Below are 20,663 nucleotides of genomic sequence, written 5' to 3'. Positions count from 1 at the left end.
GGCTGTGTGTTTCTGTGTGCATACTCACTGTAGAGGCAAAAGGACACAGTAGTCCTGAAATGGGACTGATGAGATGGTTTAAAAGCTTTACAATTTCACCAAACTTTAGGAGTTTCAGTGATTCTTATAAACAGATGAAAATTTGCTCCAAGGACAATGCAAACCAAACAAGGTTTAGACAAATGGCTAGAGAATCTAATCTGCCTTGCTGCAATGGAGGCCAGCTCAAGTGGGAGAACCCACAGCTGCAGGTGTGGCTGGTGTGAGAAGGGCTGCAAAGTGACTGGACACCAGAGTGTCACCCAAGCAGAAGAGTCTGCTTCATTTACATGCTGTACACTTCCTTGAAACTATCAGTCACAGCCCCATATGCAGTCAGCTTTGGTAACAGGACAGTATGAAGGCATGCAAGTGGGCAAGATTCCCAGAGCAGCATGGCACAAGCAGAATGTTCCAGGAGCATGAATGGGGGCAGACCTTTACCTTGAACATTATCTATGATGTACTTCATAAAGTTTTGCTAATCACAATCAAATCAAGTCACAACAGTGTGAAGAATGCAAGTGGGAAATACCAAGGTATGTTAAATAAATAGCTTATTTATTCAAAATAGTTCTCTTACCTTATTCACAGTTTCAAGTTTAAAATGAAAAAGTGATAGTACCTATTCTTTACCAATGTCACATTAAGTCAAAGAAAAGTGAGTCCTTTGAGAACATGCACTGAATAGAGACCTGCACAATTATCAGTCTTCCAAAAAATCCTGCACCACAGCTTGGAAAGGGTACATTTCTTGTGCAATAGAAGGATATGATGATGTGCAGAGAGTTTCTACTAGCCATTTGAACCCGTAAAGTCACTTGGATAAAAGCTTTCTGGGCCAAAGTTAACATTTTATCCAAAATAATCTCATCTTCCACCCGAAGGTTTAATATACTTCAAGACTATCTTTAAGTGTAATCACATCGTAGGACGTCAGCTATCGCTGAAGAACCATGTACTTTTCTAGGAAATAAACCAGACAGAAAGCATTTGGTTCCATTCTGGGTTTTCACCTTCAAAGGAAGAAACCAAAGCACCCCACATCCTCTGCCTGCTGTGGGAAACAGTCTCCACTGTGGACCTGTTTAAATGGCATTTCCTCATATTTAATAAGACTCAGCACCGAGTGGACAGAACAGCTCCAGGTTGGGAAGGCACTGACACAGAGTCCTCAGGTACAACTTTGGGTCAGGGGACAGCACTGCCACTTGAGCTACTGCTCCCAGAGGCAAGCTGCTCCAGCAAACAGATGACGACTTCAATTCTTTCCAGCAGAGTTGAGTTTCTATTGGCAGTTGCTCTCAAAAGCTGAGAGTAAATCTGCTTGTTGGTTTGGAGGACTGTATCTTCTTCAGTGTTACTGCTAGAGTTAAAAAAAAAAAAAAAAAAAAAAAAAGACAGGTGAAGGGGATAGAGGGAGCAGCCAGAAACAACAGGCACTTAGAACAGTGCACTTACCTATGAAGTGAACCAAACAGACTACTGCCTCAGTGCTGAGAAGCTACACTCAGCACCTCAGCTCATTGAGAAGGCACAGTGAGCAACCAAAAAACATGGTCAAATGCATCAAGAGAGTAGAATGGGAGTTGGGTTGGTAAGGGCATGGAGAGGCTAGGTGGCCATTCCTCTACTAATCAACCCACATCCCAACTGGCAACTGCTCTCTGGCCTCAGACTCCGGATTCAACTTCTTCCAATTTGTATATAGATCATGCTTTTCCTTAACCTTCTGTCACCCACTGAACTAAATTCACTATTCACAGGCTCCACAATCTTTTCCCTCTTAAGCTGATTTCCCTTACCTACCATTTTACTCAACTAAATGCTTAATGTATGTATTTGTCTAAGGACAGTCCATGACTTATTCATTCATTCTCCGTACAAGAGAGGGCTCCAGGACCCTCAGAGACTACTTTTTACAGCTTTTCATCTCAAATCCTAAAGCCTCTAAAATGTGAAGAGACCCCAATCTGCTACAGCAATTAATACTAAAATGAGTGATAACAGCTCAATTCTTAACCCAAAGTAGAATAAATTCTCTGCAACTTAATAAACAAAATTTACATTTTGTCCAACAGGTTGTACACAGCTGTCATACCATGAAGCATATTCAACAGCCTGAAAATGAAAATTTTCAATAAGAAAATTAATCTTAATATTCTTAGACCTCATTATAATTACTGGGAACCTAAGTTAAGCTTTGCAATTATTAAGCCCACTTGTCTATTTTTGCTTCAGGCCAACAGGGAGAAATAACAGCCAAAATAAAACTAATACCATTCTGTCACATTCTGACTACCTCAAAGGAGATAACTAGGTCTGCTTTTTCCAATTTCAATAAAATTATTACCTGTTTTCACCTGCACATGAATGAAAAACAACCAAGTCACTGACTTGGTAACCATATGTTCTGCTTCAAATCTGCCACAGTATCATAATGTTTCTTTTGCCTAGTAGACCTGAAAACTGAAGTCGGTTCAAAGGACATACAGTCTGCATAAAAACTTTAGGTTAAAAATTTTAATCTAAACTAGCTGGGTGTGATGGTGGATGCCTTCAATCCCAGCACTTTCTAGGCAGAAGTAAGTAGATCTTTTGAGTTTTGAGATCAGCCTGATCTACAGAGTGAGTTTGGGACAGCCAAGGCTACATAGAGAAACTGTCTTGAAAGACCAAAAAGTAAATATTTTTTTCTTTAATATTAATAACCTGATCGGAAATAAGATTTACTTAGGTCACACATAGGACTACTGTGATATAAAACATAACAAAAGACTCAAATTATTATCTGTTAGCCAATCACTCATTTGTGATTGATGTGTGAAGTCACTGAATTAGCTCACACTATCTTATATACATACACACTGCCACCTTGTGGACACAACAGTAAATCTTAAAAACCTACCTGCAGTTAGTTTTTAGGCAATAAAAGCTGAGTCCCTTCTGCACATGTGTGTTGTTTACTGCTTTCTTGTTGACAAGATGGATACATGTGCTAAATATAGTGAACACACTAACACACCTTGCTGCATACTTGAGACTTCCTCCAATAAAAACTCTCCTTAAGTGAGAGAATGTTATTCACAAGCTTTGAATCGAAGGTTGATGTATGCCAAACAACAAAGTCTTGGCTCCCCTAGTCCTTTCCTCCCAACAGAATGAGATCGTGGGAGGGGATTAATATGGATGTGGTTGGCAGTACCCAGTGTGTGTGAAGTCAGCCTCTCGGAAGTGTGGTGTGAAAAGAGAGGACAAAGCTAAAGCCACAGCAGATGTAAGGAACCATTTTCCACAGATCTAAATGCACCCTTGTCACTAGTCAGGGAAGGACCTTCTAATACTCTTGGTGGGTCCTGAAACTAAGTATCCTGAACCCCATATGTGGTAGATTTTCCTCCCACACACATTATAAACTGAGCTTATAGTAGACTCACTTTTCTGTTTTCTTCCTTTCTCTCCTTCCTTTCTTTTCTCCCAAGAAAACCAAAACAGGGTTTCTCTGTTCCTGAGTGCTGGGATTAAAGGCATGCACCACCATCACCCAGCTGTTTTCTTTCTCTACTGAGAACATTTAGCCCATTTCTCTTAAAGCTGGCATATTCAAATTGCCAGCATCCTCCTCCTCTTGTGATCTGGGGCTATTATGACAGATGTTACATGAATACAGGCCACCAATACTAACACAATGATCATTAAGCAGGCTACTAAATGACTAACAGGTAGACCAGTTAAATGTATGGTGTGGATATGTTAGACAAAGGAATAATTTAGATCCCCAGACAGCATGCACTTCATCAGGCTATGTAGAATGGAGCACAGCACTTATGAGTTGTTTACTTCTGGAATTTTCCATTTAATATTTTGAACTAGAATTAACTGCAGCTAATTAAAACCTCAGAGGTAGAACTTTAGCTATGGGCATCTACTATTGTTAGAACTTGGATACTGTGGTATATAGATGGTTAGTGTGGCAAGAAGAAATTTTCAACTGTAGCTCTGCTCAAGTTATACAAATGAACTGTCACATGAAACTTCTCAGACAAACAGATGAGCAGTTTTCAACACTTCTGTGCAAGTAACAACACATGGCAAGAAATGGAGACAGAAAGCAAGACAGAGATGATAGTGAGGGGCTATCTCATGGGAGCTTGAAGTGACCACTGTGAATGAGAGAGGCACTGAAGAAAACTCAGACACAGCACAAGATCTGCTTGCTTAATGTCCATAAGAAGCATTTATGGAGTCATTATAGTTATGAAACTTTTGGAATGCTGAATGCTGTTAAAGCTTACAAACTTAAGAGTCACACTGTGTATAAATAAAAACGAGACAAAAAGTACCTATATTCCAAGATAAAATGGTAAGACAGACTTAACTAGTAACAATGATGCATGTGGGTACATTTTCTTTTACTTTTATCTATTTCTTTTACTTTTATATATTTTCCATGTTTTGTAGTACTTTGACTCAATTTCAAGTTAATGATGCCAAAAGATCAGCTCAGGTGGAACAACACACTACATACATCAGCAGAGGAACCTGGGAAACTCTTGGCTGTGTACCTTTACCACTCTTTTCTTCTCCCTAATACCCCAGGCTTAAAGACTTTAACATCTACCACATACCTTAAAGGGTGCAATGGCTCTCACTATCCACATCACTGCCCTGAATCCACATCAAAGACATGCTTCTAAGTGTTACTACAAACAATTTAGGGCCTTCATTCTAGGTCTACTTGTCTCTCCAATATTGTATTTACCCTATGAATATGCAGTAGGCACACAGTACACGATTCTTACAAGGCATAATACTTAAACTTTTGCATTTCCACACACAACATAAGAAAAAAAAAAATACAACCTACCCGTTCTTTACATAAGTAGAGAGAACTCATGCTCTTTCCATAGGTGAAGTGTTAGCAAAGAAAGTTCAGTAATTAACCATATAATAATTTACCTCATTTTCCTTTTAGATGATGACAGCAGTTTGATGGATTGAAGGAGAAGGAATGACAGACGAGACTCAAATATACTAAGGAGTTTGATCACTTCTTCTCGATTAAGATTAGGTAAAGAATCAGCAGCTGGTGTAGCTTCATCACTTTTAGGCTAAAGACAACACAAAGTTACTTCATCTAAGCTGCCCTTCTCCGGTTTCATATGCAATGATGGCAAAGCTGCCCCCTTCAATCCAGCATTATGGAGTCACAAACAGGAAGCAGACCCAAGAACACTCTGACAAAGATACTGTAAAGTCCCCACACCTAAGAAGTACTAACAAAATAAATGAATCCTGCATGGAAACTTTGAGTTCCCAACACTGACTGGTTGCTACAGAAACAACATGGAGACAGATACCATCTAGCCAGGAGCCACCAGGGCTGGAAAAGTAAGGAGTGGGAGGAGCACTCTGCAGAAATGCTGGACTATGCTGTGGGGCTTGGGGACCAAATGCTCCTGGGCTCCACTAGGACTGAGAGCACAGGCTTCCCTGCTTAATAGGCTTTGTAACTTGCTAATGGGTCCCTTGGTAACTATGGTTCATTAATGATCATTCTTTAAAAACTTTCAAAATATAAAAAAATATACATGCATTAAAGTAGATCAGTAATACTATCATGCAAATGTAACTGCTGTGCTTTGAGGCTCCTATGCAGTGTGTGGCCATTAGCTGATGGACTTAAGACTTGGGCACAGGAGAAAGTAACTGGACACTGGGCCTTACCTGTGTCAATCCTGACACTGGAGAGTGCATCAGGTAACAGGCCGTAAACTAAAGTTCCCAGGGGGTAAATGGGTGGGGGAGCTACAAGTGTGTTAAACATTCTACAAGGCTGGCTGACTGATGAGAACTTCCACAACTGTGAAGAGCTAGAAGGCTGCAGGTCAAATCATCTTGAGCTATTTTTAGTGCTTTTAAAAGTAATTAACTGCCCACCTCTGTGTCTGGCCTAACATCCATCCTTGTGACAATGAAGTAAATGCTTTTGGAATGCACCAGTAGACCTTTAGTTTCTGCCAACCCAAAGGCTCAGGATACCATCAGATAGCCTCTAAAACCTACCTATAGCAGAGACATCCCTGCTTTCTTGTAACTCACCTGCATTATAGTCCCACCAATGTATTTAAAAATATGACTTTCTCAGTTCTATTACTATATAATTTCAAAAAACTGTGACCACACTGGTTGGTAGGATCTGGGTGACATTCGTCTGCATTCCCAAGCCATGTTCAGCCACATGGCTGCAGAATAAACCTATCTCATTCTCTCTCAGAGGTAAGAGCTGTGTTTCTGCATCAACACTGGGTTAGTTCTCCCAAGTGTAAGTTGTTAAAAGTTGTTACAAATATCCTGCCCATTCTGCATGTGGCCTGTTCCCTTTCCATTTCACCATGCTCAATATAGTTTGAGAACCTTTATCAGGACAATGGTGCCATGCTACTTGGATCCACTAATGTGGATCACAGTTATGGATCAATGAACTTTATAACTTACCCAGCCTCTGGTATTTGACATAGAACACAAATAGACCAAGACTTTTAATCAATTAGTAATATACTTTTATTCAGTAATATGTGTATATATATCTATTCATTAAGTATGTGCCATATGCCTATTATATATATTTACCATAAAACATAAAAATTTTCTTCAATTACCTGGTCACATTCCTCCACAAGCTCCTTCCGGATGAGCTGGAATGCATGCTCAGTTTTCACCATGATATCAAGTGCCCCAGATAATGTTTTTAACTTTCCAACATTGCTATTCTGACCTAAAATAAACACAAATGACATTCCTAAGCTACAAACCTATGAACCCATCCAGTGTTACTGTTATTGACATTCAAGCTCTATGAGCAGTTTGTAACAATCCTAACAAACCAAAAGCTAATTTATTTACTACTTTTTCTTTTGAAAAAGATACTAAGCCTAGCTACAATAATACCTTTAGCTTTTGAATGTAGTTGTAGTAATGTTCCCTTGCCTCAGCATTTGGCTCTATATGGTGAACACACCAACCTCACTGGAATAGAGGCCAGTATCTAATATTAGGTTACAGGGGACCGACAGACAAGAGTATGTGGCTCAGAGGTCATCCACTATTTAGTTGTATAAAGTTGGTTAATTTAATATTGCCTGTCCTGTAAACTATTACACTTTCTATTCAAAGGTAGAGCAGGTGAGTATTACACTCTTCTACATCTCTCAGCACTGCAAGGCACTTCTACTCCTGTTCACATTCAGTGTGTGATAGTTCAATGCTGTGAGTAAAGGGTTAACCTCTGTAGAAAGGTCTGGCCATTCTCTTTAGCTCCCAAGGCTGTCCTCAGAATGGTGTATGTGACAAAAAAGTGTTTTCTATGTACCGGAGGGCTTGTGCCATACTGGGCAATCTAATAGTGTGATTTGTATGGAGCTTTTGGGCTACAGGAGAGGCTACTCTGGGAGAGTGTACTCTGGGTGTGGCAGAGCTTTAGGTGGTGGTAACTGGGCAGTTCTACGTCACTGCTGGGAAGAGATGGGGTCAGCACTACCTGTAACTGCATTGAGTGGACAATGTGAAGCTTTACTTCTGGGGTACTCCTGAACTCTTCCTTGGCTGATTTGGGTCCTTCTGCAAAATGCCAAATCCTATAGATGGTGTCAGAGTTCTCAAGTGTGCCACTAGCATCAGAAGTGAAAATGGGCATAGGAATTCCCCCACCTGCTAATGGCTGCCTTCTTCCATTACAGTATAATTTAAAACTGTGAAAATAGCCTGCTATCCCTGAAGTCGGTGGACAAATAAGATATCAGTGTAGATATGGTGCCTTTGGGGCAGGAAGCAGACAACAGGGACATAAAGAAGGTATTATAAGAGCCCCATACTCTTACTAATGTATCTTACGAAACCCACAAATTGGGCTAACTATCTCAACTATTTTTCTAAGATAGTCATAGTACTAAAATGGTTTGAAACTTTTTCCCCAGCAAGCAAAATTTAATCTGTTACTGCAATGTGCACTTATTACTTACTTAATTAATTGGTCAGTCTGTAGAAATGAGACCAACCTCATTTACGACACAACTAAGTCACACATATTTAAAGTACATATTGACATCTCTAGCCAGACTGCCTGGGGACAGAACAGTTAAGATCTTGTCTCCCTATTTTAGAGTATGTATTAGAGTATGTATATATATTTTACAGGGTGAGCTTCCATAATTCCAAAATCAGGGAATTTGACAAAATCCAAATTTTAAAGTTTAAATTTGTAACATAAAAAAAAAAAAAAAAAAAAAAAAATCAAGTTGAGGGCCAGGCAGTGGTGGTGCATGCCTTTTAATTCCAGCGCTTGGGAGGCAGAGGCAGGCAGATCTCTGTAAATCTGAGGTCAGCCTGGTCTATAAAGTGAGTTCCAGGACAGCCAGGGCTAATACACAGAGAAACCCTGTGCCCCTCACACCCCAATTAAGATGAAGTAAGATGAGTTGCTGTATTTCAAACAACAGTTTCCTTACCACATAAGAAGTATTTCTCAAAAGCTACCACTACGAGCAAGAGGAGTTCTAGGCAAGAACTCTAAGGAGGGAACCCTGGAGGCATTAAGTGGTCAAAATGTTCAATGTGAAGATGACACAATGGAGCTCTCACCTTTCACCGTTTTCTATTCAGCAGCATCCTTCCATCCCCAATCAAAGCCGCAGAGTGTCAGTTCAATGTTTAAAGGGAGTGAGGACTCTGCTTCCCATACTGCTGCTTCTCCACTCAAGATTTTCATACTGCTTCAATCTTAAAAGTCTCTAGTCATTTCTCCAAGTTTTAAAAACCATTTCAAAAAGTGTAGGAACTTCTTTCAGTGGATACTAAGGCTCTAACTATGGGCAAATTAACAGGAAAATTGTGCTGCTTATATCCAAGAGCCACACACAGCTTGGCCTCCCTCTAAGACAACTGAGAAAACAGCCATCACACACACATCTGAGAAGTCAAACTTACTGGTCATCTGAAATTCTGCAAATGCCACCCTTTCTAACTGCACTCTAAGCAGTTCACAGGGAGCATCTTTGAGAAGCTGGAAGAGCTTTGCAGCTTTGCTGTAATGGAGATCTGCCAGCACTCGGTGCTGCTTCCTAAGGTGCTCATCACCAACCTATGAACAAAAATAATATACATCAAAAATAAAATAAAATCCCATGGCTGGGGCTTTAGTGTTATTACTCAAGTCTTCTGTCTGCTTCACTACATGCTTTCATTTTTTAATTTCTTACAGTTTTTAAAATTTAAGTTTAGTATCTGCCATGGGAGTAATAAAATGAGGCAGGAGACTAAGAAGAACCACAAGTTCTTGGTAAGCCAGCTACACAGTGAGTTCTAGGACAGTCTGAATGGCACAGCATAGGGGAAAAATTGAGTAAAACTCAGCCAAGAAACAAGGGGCTCCATACATCAGTGTGGATGAGTCTCAGGGATAAGAAGTTCAGTGACCAGCAGATCCATGGGAGAGAAAAGGCAATACAACTAACTAGAAACAGGGCTCAGAGCACTCTTCCATTCCTTGACCACCAGACCAGGCACATTGGGGCTTTCTTCTTATTTATACTTATTTATGCCCCACTGATATTTTCTGCACACTTTCATATGCATACTCCATTTCACAAATATAGGAGGACTGTATTTTAAGGCTGATTTTGAAACTTTTAATTATGTGTATGCGTGGAAGAGAGTATGTGCATACAAGTACAGGTGCCTGCATAGGCCAGAGACATTGGATTCTCTTGGATCTGGAATTACAAGTTGGTTGTAAGCTGCCTGATATGTGCTAAGACTCAAACCTAGGTTCTCTGAAAGGGCAGCAAGCACTCTTAACTGCTGACTCACTCACACACATTCTCTCTCTCTCTCTCTCCAGCCCTGAGAACAGTATTTTAAAATGTACACAGAATTACTGCTATACATAGCCTGACTATGTTCAAACAAATATTAAATAACACTCATGAAAATATAGGATTTCCACAGTAAGACCCAATCAATTATAGTAAAGTACATGGTTCAGATACAAAGGGAATAGCACTGACAATCTTAAGTTTTTTTTTTAAGCAGTTATGTTAAGCTAATAGGAAGAGGTGGCATTTAAAATATACACAACGCATGAAAAGGGAAGGGGGATACTTTTAAATAGACAAAGCATGGAATTTAATCTGGGATAACCATACCTGGTTTCTCAGACAGCTGTGGTACATGGAAGCCAGCCTGTGATGGATGGTTGCAGCTCGGTACTGACAGAGGGGCTGCCGAGCAGTCGCAGAGTCAATATCACAGTGCTTCAGGGACTTCATCATAGCTTCGCTTACTTCTTTCTCAATCTGTTCATGTATTACAATAGGGTGGGGAGGGGGGAACAAGCTTACAATCTTGTAAGAACTTTCACATTAAATACTGCTTGTTGCTGGTGCTGATGGTGGCACACACCTTTATTCCCAATACTTGGGAGGTGAGTTCCAGGCCAGCCTGATCTACAAAGTGAGTTCCAGGACAGTCAGAACTGTTACACAAGAGAAACTCTTTCTCAAAAAAACAATAAATAAGAAAGAAATACTACTTGCTAAAGAAAAGATGACTCAAGTGCAATATTAAATAAAGGAACAAGTAAAGCTGACATAAGTTTAAAATCCATGAAGTCTTATCACCTGCTCCTGAGCTTTTCTGGACAACGGAGCATAATCTTGCTGTAAAGTTGCCATGGTAAAGTATGTAGTGGACAATTCCCAGTTCACAGAATCCCAAACAACTGGATGCATATCTCTTGTACCCAATGACCTCAGAGCTTTCAAATAGTAATCGACAGCCTGTGACAGGGAAAGTGTGAATTAGGACTCTGCTAAACATGTACAAAGCACACAATGAAATGAAACATGCTTCAGACTACCTGGACAGTTAATCTGGGAGATGGTATCACCAAGAAGGGAAAAAAGAGAATCAATGCATGCATTTTAGCAAAGACTTGCTTTGAAACAGGCAGAATGCCACTACTGGGACTGTACTTGGTGCTGCTTTCTGACACAAGCTGATGCAGAAAGATGTACTTTATTATTATTTTCACTCTGAAGGAAAATCACTTTGTAACTAATAAACTACAAAAAAAAAAAAAAGATTTTACTGTAAAAATTAATTCTCTCACCCTCATCTTCATATACCTGGCCACAGTATTCTCACAACAGTCACACTAAGTTCCATTACCCTGTAATACTTGCTACACTTCAGGTATTTGTTAACTGTTGCATACATAGACACTTCCATTTTAAAATTATGCCAGAACACTTTTCATGAGTGCATAAAAGTTTCAAAACAGCTAGTAACTTAAGTGCTCATGTCTTTTTATAATGTTTGTTTTCATTTACTTACTGTGTGTATACATCCATGTATTAAACTCAAAGATGACCTGTGGGAGCTGGTTCTCTTCCTTTGACAATGTGAGTTCTAGGGATTGAACTCAGGTCATCAAGCTAGATGTGAAGTGCCTTTACCTCCTAAACCACATAGGTCCCTTTCTTGTACTCTTTCCAACACTGGAAACAATGTAGCAAAATTTGGTAAATAAATTCAACCCCTCCCCCTGCTAGGTGGTAGCCTACAATCCTCATGCCTCAGTTAACTAGGTGCTGGGATTACATGAATGTAGCAAGTGGCTCTGAGTTATTCCTTAGACTGATTTTTACTTGTATTTCTGTGTCTGCACATGTGTGTGGGTACATGCTAGGTCAGGAGAGAGCACTGGATCCTCTGAAGCTGGAGCTAGACAGCTCACTAACTGCCCAACATGGGACCTAAACTCTGATCCTCTGGAAGAATATCAAGCATTTTCAAATGTTGAGCCATCTCTTCAGTGCCAGATTCAATTTTTAAATGTAATATAAATTGGAATTTTTAGATTAAAAACACATTTAAAATATTTTAAAAAACCATTTACTTTAAAAGGCTTTTTGCTTTTTTCATATTCAAGTTTCTTAACTTTTCTTCTCACCTTAAAGGGTGTATTCACCTATGACCTGTGATATGTGTCTGATCATTCTGTGACCTGTGATGTGTCTGATCATTCTATGACCTATGATGTGTGTCTGATCATTCTATGACCTGTGATGTCTGTCTGATCATTCTACGACCTATGATGTGTGTTTGATCATTCTATGACCTGTGATGTCTGTCTGATCATTCTATGACCTGTGATGTGTGTCTGATCATTCTATGACCTGTGATGTGTGTCTGATCATTCTGTGACCTGTGATGTGTGTCTGATCATTCTATGACCTGTCATGTACGTCTGATCATTCTATGACCTGTGATGTATATCTGATCATTCTATGACCTGTGATATATGTCTGATCATTCTATGACCTGTGATGTATATCTGATCATTCTATGACCTGTGATGTGTCTGATCATTCTATGACCTGTGATGTGTGTCTGATCATTCTATGACCTGTGATGTGTGTCTGATCATTCTGTGAGACTTGCTTCCCCTTTTATTCTCTGATGTACATTTCTATCTCCTATACTGGGTAGAACAAACAGCCTTCCACCTGTGTCTTCTGGCACTTTCCCAGTTTCACTCCCTCCATGTTAATCTTTAGTACAGCCTTACCTTGCTATAATACAAGCCCTCTTCTGGAGAGAACTCCCGTTTGAACTCATCCTCCGCACCACAGTGCGCCTGTGCACAGACCCGCATGAGTCTTCCTGTGTTGCATAGCAGAAGGGCAGCATTTGTAGCGTCGTCAATCGACTCAAAGTTGTGAATCCCCTTTTCAAAACAAGAAAAGCTTTTTTTCCACAATTGTTGCTCTGCAGCAGACACAGATTTGCTCACTTCACAAAGAAAGAAAGAAAACAATTGCATAAGCAGACATCAGTGTGACCAGTGGGGTCAACTGCAGCACTCTCTCTGATGCCTGTCACATGAGGGAACATCCTTCATGAGTCATTCGGGTGAAGCACTAACTCCCACTAGCTTACAGTGTGACTATACTTAGAGTTAGATTTTTGAAGTGATTAAGGTTAAATGAAGTCATTAAGAGTGAGGTCCTGATCCAATATGCCTCTTACTCCTGTAAGAAGGGAAAGAGACAGCAAATGTATACACAGAAAAGGCCCTGTGAGAACACAGAAGGAAAGGGCTGTCTGAAAGCCAAGAAAAGAACCTTGACCTTGGACTCCTGTCTTCAGTCACAACCTCAGGTACGTAGCAGTCCCAGAAGACTAATACATTTAACTATAGCCATTCTCAATACTGGCTGAGATTAAAACCAACCAAGATACCCAAGTAAAGCACTATATTAGAAAGCATCAAACACATATCATGGTTCCATGGAATTTTAAGAGGCTATAGTCTATGTTTTATCTAATTCTTCTGACTATAGCCATGCTTTCCCACTGACAGACTCCAGATGTTTCATAAGCATTAAATGTCTCTGTACTGGCTGGTTTTATGTCTCTGTACTGGCTGGTTTTATGTATCAACTTGACATAAGATAGAGTCATCAGAAAGGAAGGGACCTCAGTTGAGGAAACACCTCCTTGAGATATAGCAGTAAGGCATTTTCTCAATTAGTCATCAAGCTGGGAGGGGTCAGTCCATGGTGGGTAGGGCCATCCCTAAGTGGGTAGTCCTGGGTTCTGTAAGAAAGCAGGCTGAACAAGCAAGGGAAGCAAGCCAGTAAATAGCACCCCTAGATGGTCTCTGCATAAGTTCCTGCCTCCAAGTTGTATTCCTGTTTTGAGTTCCTGTCCTGACTTCCTTCAATGATTAACAGCAATGTTGAAGTGTATGTCAAGTGTACCAACCTGCTTTTTGATAATGATGTCAAGTTGCAGCAATAGAAACCCTAAGGCAACATCCCACTAACAATGCACTCTTTGGAGCACTGTTTGTATCCCCTGGGCCAAACATAGTTTACAACTTAACAGGCAAAGAGATGTGTTCAGTTTATCTATGGCCCTCAGTTCCAGCTTGGCTCCTTCCCTTTTCTCACAGCACTAACCTTTCCACTAACAGCCCCTCTACTGGCTATACTTAACATTCTTATGAGGATGCTTCTCAATCTGGGTAGCACCAGCCCGTAACAGCTCTCAGCACATTTATAATCAACTACACTAAACTAGATCTTTCCTTATTAACTTATGTCACAAACCAATCCAGTGCAGCCTGAACCTCTATCCAACTGCTTCCCAAACTCACATGTGGCCTCCTGCTGCTACACTGGACTTTTTATCCGGATCCTGCACCCTTAGCCTCCAGAGCCTTCCCTTCTCAAATTTGCACCAGAGGTCCTTTCTAAGGGTCTACCTACCCAACAGCATCATCTTTCCCAAAGCCTTCAAATACCCTACAACTGGGACAGTCAGTTACTCCCTTCCACTACACTGCATGTAACCTTTAACATATTTCCCAGAGATCTGCATTTACAGCAATTTCCATGTAGTAGAGATACTAGATGTACACTCAATACAGAGAACCTGGCACATGGCTGGCTGTGCAAGTTGTTTCTGAGCTGACCAGATAGTTTGAAGTATAGAAGTTAGAAGATACTGGGAAGAATGAATCCCAAGAGGGGAATAATGTTTTCTCTAATTTTATTTAAGTTTCAGAAGAGAACCTTGTAGTCACACAGCCTCGGGTACCAGTTCTTTGTTCCACCCACAAACAGTGTGATTGATTCTCCAGTAGAACAGGAATTGAAGAGAACATAGACACTCACCTACTCGCTCACTCTGCAGTGCAGCAGCCTGATTCATGTAAAAAACACCGATTTCATTTCTAATATTTCCCATTCTCTTCAACACTTGCACATAGTGTTCAGGATTCTGACTTTTTAAGTCACTAAATTGCAAGATTTCATTAGCAGCCTCATAACATTTGCAACTAACTGAAAGTTGACTTTCTAAGTCTGTGGACAGATCTGTTGCCCATGCAAATCCTTAAAAGAAAAAGAAAAAGAGCAAATATCAACACAAGTCATATTATGAGTCCTTCCTCCTTAATACCTACAGTATCTGACATTTTAAGTCAAAGCGTAACATAATGTAAATACAGATACCACCAATACAACAAAAAACTTAAATTTCATAGTCAAAATGTTTATTAATAAAATAGCATTTTCCCCGAATATTTGTATTTGATTAAATGAGTATTTTTCTGTCTATAAACACCAAATATTTCTACCACTCAGACTGATTTTTTTCAGGCTACATATACAGGCTCCTAAGAAATGATACAACTCTGTCTTCTATTATTCTATACTAGCTATAATTATCCAAGACTGACACACCCCACTGCCGTGTGTTCACATTCATCTTCTGAGCTGAACTGCTCCTGTGGTTAAATCACCATCTCCTTTTAGAACAGATGATATAAGCATATGGCTATGAGTTAACTTTCTTTTAGCTCCTACGCTCATCCAGAGGGTACTTAACCCATTTTCACCTACTGTTTTTTTCCCTCTCCAAAACCCTGGCTTGACAAGTAGATATAGATATGCACTCATATAAACCTTACCAAGAGTGTGTAAAGAAAACCTAACTGTACTCAGATCTTAATTAGCTTTAATTAACAATTGCAAAATATTTAAAAATTATTTAATACAAACACACAGGCCCATGCTCTCTCTCCTCTCTCGTGTGTGTACATATACCTATATAAATATACATATACATATATATATATGTTATTTATTTATTGATTGATTGATTGAGACACAGTCTCACTATGTATTCCTGGCTGGGCTGGAACTCACTATGTAAATCAGGCTGGCCTCAAACTCACAGAGCTTCACCTGCCCATTTCCCCATGCTGGGATTAAAGATGTATACCATCATGCCCAGTCATGCTCAATTTTAAAACTGGAAAACCTGAAAATGATATAAAACAGTTAGCCAAAAAGCTCTTTTGGAGCATACTTAAATAGGCATGAGCTGGACAGATAATCCTACTGTGAACAAGGGACATGTCTGCATACCCTGGCAGCTGGATTCTCTATGGAGACTGTGGAGGATCTCCTGGTCTTCTTTTGTTTGGTAATTAAATTCCTCAAGGTGTGCTGCTCTGTTATTTGCGTTCTGGGCCAGCATGAGTTGGATGTCACCGCAGAGTGTCAGATATTGAGAAAGAAACAGCAGCACTTCAGAAAGCATGTTGGTGCACAGGCAGCAGTAAGTATCTGTTTGAACAACAGTAAGAGGAAGAGCCCACAGGATATTAGAATTAATACTGAGCAAACATGAAGAGACTGTCACCAGCTAAACCTGTGCCTGATTGCCACTGTCCACATCAGGTGACAAAGGGCTTTGCACACTTCACACCAAAGAGCTGTTTCAACACAGAACAAAAAATAAAGTATGACATGCTAGAAGGAGCTGCTTTAAAATTAAATTTTTAAGAAGTGTAGTGACGGTTCACTATGGATCAGATGTCTCCCTCCCTCCAAAGTCTTTTGGACATATTCAGTTATGGTGGCTTACCATGGCTCTGTAGAGCTAGTTTAATGTATCGCAATGCTCTTCCGTACTTCTGAAGACTCATAGCAGCATCTGACAAGATATAATAGGCCTTCGAAGACTTGAGAATCAGCTGAAGTTTCATCTTATGTTGCCAAGAACCAGGGGTCATTCCAGACTGCCCAGAACAATTGCCCTTCTGAAGGGAGCCCACTGCAATGGGGAGAAACATCATATTCTGTCTGAATCTAATTCTCAATGAAAACATAGCATGCCAGTTGAAACCATCCTGACTCAGGAACTACTGACAGGCTGAGACTGGTAAACACTAGGCTGTCCTACTTATAGCAGTAGAAGAAAGCAGCAGTGCTATGGCACTCTTGTGTAGGTCTTCTAAGGTCTTCAGCTTCCCTGCAGCCTGTCACCCCCAAATGACACCTGCCAGCTATCTCCAATTTCTGCATCAAACTACCAAACAGTATACATTGTAAAGCAGTCTTAACCTTAGCCACAGCCTGTCTTCGGGTATTAGACCAGCTTCTCTACACATCGGAGTCCACACGCTAAACTATTTTCGAGTATTCTTCCCAGCCAATATCCATCAGCTAAAGCCATTTCCTAACTGTTGCCTGCAAAGATGCTTATTCTTCCCTATTCCCCACTGCACCTTACCATTTCCTCTATCAAGACCACTAAAGGTGCTAGATAGAGTGACTCAAATCTAACTTTAGCATTCAAGGGCCTAAGTTTGAGGCCAGCTTGGGATATAGAACAGTGACCCTAACTCTAACAAAACCACAACACAAGACAAATCCCATGAAATTTCAGCCTTATTACCTTCTACACATGATCATTTTTATCAAACATTGGTCATACTTTATATACATGATCATTTTTACACCAACCATAGTTCCAGACACAGAAATAGTGATATAAAGTGAAAGGACTTCCTTGCTAACATACACTGTACCAGAATAACTATACTGATAAGATCAAAAATTCTGTGGAATGAAGAACATCCCCAGCCTGTGGCTTAACTTTTCTCTTTCTTGTTTTTGGAGATCAAGGTATTTTGTTGCTGCAGCCTATGATGCCTGGGTTGCGCCTATATCCTTTTCCTCTCCTGCCATAAGCATTCTCTGAATGTGAGGGAGGCACTGTGAGGAGACCAGAGAACAACGAAGGTCTTGCTCACAGCTGTGTGTGTGTGTGTGTGTGTGTGTGTGTGTGTGTGTGTGTGTGTGTCCAGAGATGTCCAACACAGGAGAAGAGGATACAAGTCTGGGTTTAGCACATGTTCACTGGTGACAAGAGACAGCAGACTGGAGAATGTGAATGTGAGCAAGACTGATACCCTTTTCTTCTTTCTTTATCCCCTTTTCTTGGGAGTCTCAACTCTGCTGCCCAAGCTGCCCTTGAACTTGCAGCAATCCTGCCTCAGCTTCCCAAGTGACAGGACTACAACAGGACTGTCAAGCCCACACTGGAACAGGGCTTTTCTACAGGGGAGAGGGACAAAAAAAGGCACTTTAGACAGCAACAGAGAAGTCTCAGTGCAGTTCTCTGTGCATGCAGGATGAGCCTATACTCAAGAAGCACCACATAAGTACTAGAGAAAGAAATCTGTTCCCTCTACCCGTCATTTTTACATTTGTATTATTTCAAATCACAAAAAACAAACAACAACAAAACAAAACAAAACAAAAATAGGAACTGAGAAATGGAGAGATGATGGCTCTATAGTTAAGAGTACTGGCTGCAGGGCTGGAGAGATGGCTACTCTTCCAGATGTTCTGAGTTCAATTCCCAGAAACCACATTATGGCTCACAACCATCTGTATTGAGATCTGGTGCTCTCTTCTGACCTTCAGGGATACATGCACGCAGAACACTAAATCAATCAATCAATCAATCGAAAAGAGTACTGGCTGCCCTTCCAAAGGACCTGGATTCTGTTCCCAGCACCCACATGGTGGCTTACAACATCTGTAACTCCAATTACAGAGGATTCAGTGCCCTCTTCTGGCCACTACATGCATATGATACACACACACACATACACACACACACACACACACACACACACACACACACACGTATATGTATATGTATGTATGTAAAACACTCATACACATAAAACAAATTAATAAAATCTCAAGAAATTAAACAAAAACCCAAATTAACTAATTAACAGTGTTAAGTAGAAAGGGAAATACAACTTATACTAAGAAACAAGATTTTTATTTCCAAGTCAATATGGTCTTTGTGAGGGGTGACCTCAGAGAGACCTAGACATTTTAAAAGCTATCTCTAGCTCACTTAATAATGGCACAATAGCAGCCATCTCTTGTAGGTGCTCATCATGTACACAGCTCTAAGGACATTATTATTATTTGGTTTTTTTGAGACAGGGTTTCTCTGTGTAACAGACCTAGCTATCCTGGGAAACTCAGAGATCCTTCTGCTTCTGCCTCCCCTGGGTTAAAGGTGTGCACTGCCACCATGCCTAGCTAATACATTATTAGTCATTTACATCTTCTATGAGCCTCTAAAAGCTGCTGCCAATGTTTGTAGTTCCAGAAAGAAAAGGCAGCTCAACTGAGTAGATAAGGTGTACTTCAGAGTCAAAGTTTTAAATGAATGGTGTGGTTTTCAATTCTTTGTTCTTAAAATACTCCACATATTTACCAAGGCAGCAACTCCCTAAAACTTTGTTGGGCAGAAGGCTTCCCAAGGCTGACAACAGGCAGAGGCAGGTTTCTTAGGAAATTAGAAAAGTCTATAGAATCTCGATATTATCTTTCAAGGACAGGTTACCCTGACTTTCCATTTACATGGCTTCCCTTTTCTCAAGCATTTCCATTAAGTGCCTTGATATAAACTTTCCTAGCCACAGGACAGTATGTTACTCTACTGAAGATATTATCTGCCTATCAATCAACTTACTTTTGTCCAGGAACAAGGCCATCTGCTTCTCCAGCCCCTCAGGACCACCCCTTGTGGATTCATCTTCATATTTTAAGGGGATAGGAGTGCTGGGGTCAGCTGCTGGAAGGTCACTTTCTTTTTTGATGCTGCTATCTACAGATTTTAAACCCTTTAAAAAATAGAAACATACAAACACACACCTTTATTCCTTTTTCCCCCCTAGTTTTTTGAGACACGGCTTCTCTATATAGCTTTTGAGTCTGTCCTGAAACTCATTCAGTAGCCCAGGCTGGCCTCAAACTCACAGAGATCCACCTACCTCTGCCTCCCAAGTGCTGGGATTAAAGGTGTACACCACCATCACCCAACCCTTTATTCCCTTCTTAAAAAAGAAATCATTTGCTATATTCCATTTACCAGTAGTAAAATAAAACCTAAATACACAGCAGAATTTCTATCTCAGGGACTTAGAACTACATGCAACCTGAAAGATCTGGGGAAAGCTGATGTAATTTTCACTTTAGGTGAAAATAAAACCAGAGCAGGGCATCATTCAGAACATTTAAACACCAATAAACGTGCTACTTGCAAATAAGCACAGACTGCTGATCAATGAAAAGCAAACTTAGACTTACCTCCAGCACATAGCTAAGTACGAGTCGACAGCGCTCTTCTGTGTCATGGCAAACAGGAAAAGCACAACTGGGCTTTAGAGACAAACATTAACAAGTTACCAGCATGTAACCATTACAGCAAACCAGCTGACCCTCATTTCCCCCCCCCAAAAATCATTAAACTCAGCAAAGCAGAATTTAGAAACATGCTTTGTATTCAGGTATCTGACTAAATGTTCTCAGTACTGTTTCAAATCTTAACAAGATCTTCCAGCATGTGTGCAACCCAACACTTTCTATTTGATAAGCAAGTGCAAGAGTAGTAAGCTTTAGATAAACACACACCAAAGGAGGTCACCTTACTCCTATCAGCACTGAGAGCAGCACACTGTTAGTAATACCATCAAGTAGTAGTTAACAAGTACCATTCAGCAGCCAAGCCCTTCCTTTAATTGATTTGCTTAATTAAGGACAAACCAGTTAACAGCCTCCAACTAGTAAGTGACATTATATGCAAGGACATTTCATCTGGCTGACTTCTGGGAGGCTGAGGGATTTGTCAGAGGACAGAGTGAGTACACAGAGACCTGGGGACCCCGGAGCCCA

General features: G+C 40.4%; 1 protein-coding gene across 4 annotated transcripts in view; it reads right to left on the bottom strand.

Annotated features, from left to right (window-relative positions):
- Positions 1 to 579: 579 nt before the first annotated feature.
- The window catches only part of Edrf1 (erythroid differentiation regulatory factor 1), a 35,139-nt gene continuing 15,055 nt past the window's right edge, over positions 580 to 20,663 (bottom strand). For 2 of the 4 annotated variants that reach the window (XM_051193197.1, XM_051193199.1), the window contains 12 exons: positions 20,079 to 20,150; positions 19,462 to 19,612; positions 16,540 to 16,728; positions 16,038 to 16,238; positions 14,781 to 14,999; positions 12,668 to 12,891; positions 10,716 to 10,874; positions 10,242 to 10,391; positions 9,025 to 9,178; positions 6,702 to 6,817; positions 4,999 to 5,150; positions 580 to 1,405 (listed from right to left, as the gene is read on the bottom strand). In XM_051193197.1, the coding sequence (XP_051049154.1) occupies positions 1,231 to 1,405; positions 4,999 to 5,150; positions 6,702 to 6,817; positions 9,025 to 9,178; positions 10,242 to 10,391; positions 10,716 to 10,874; positions 12,668 to 12,891; positions 14,781 to 14,999; positions 16,038 to 16,238; positions 16,540 to 16,728; positions 19,462 to 19,612; positions 20,079 to 20,150 (1,962 nt within the window). In that variant the 3' untranslated portion in view covers positions 580 to 1,230. The remainder of the gene's footprint in view (positions 1,406 to 4,998; positions 5,151 to 6,701; positions 6,818 to 9,024; positions 9,179 to 10,241; positions 10,392 to 10,715; positions 10,875 to 12,667; positions 12,892 to 14,780; positions 15,000 to 16,037; positions 16,239 to 16,539; positions 16,729 to 19,461; positions 19,613 to 20,078; positions 20,151 to 20,663) is intronic. The other 2 variants (XM_051193198.1, XM_051193201.1) reach the window with 1 other exon arrangement.

This window comes from Phodopus roborovskii, unplaced genomic scaffold (assembly GCF_943737965.1).
Source record: "Phodopus roborovskii unplaced genomic scaffold, PHOROB, whole genome shotgun sequence".
Lineage (NCBI taxonomy): Eukaryota > Metazoa > Chordata > Mammalia > Rodentia > Cricetidae > Phodopus > Phodopus roborovskii.
This window is presented reverse-complemented; position numbering and strand designations above follow the sequence as displayed.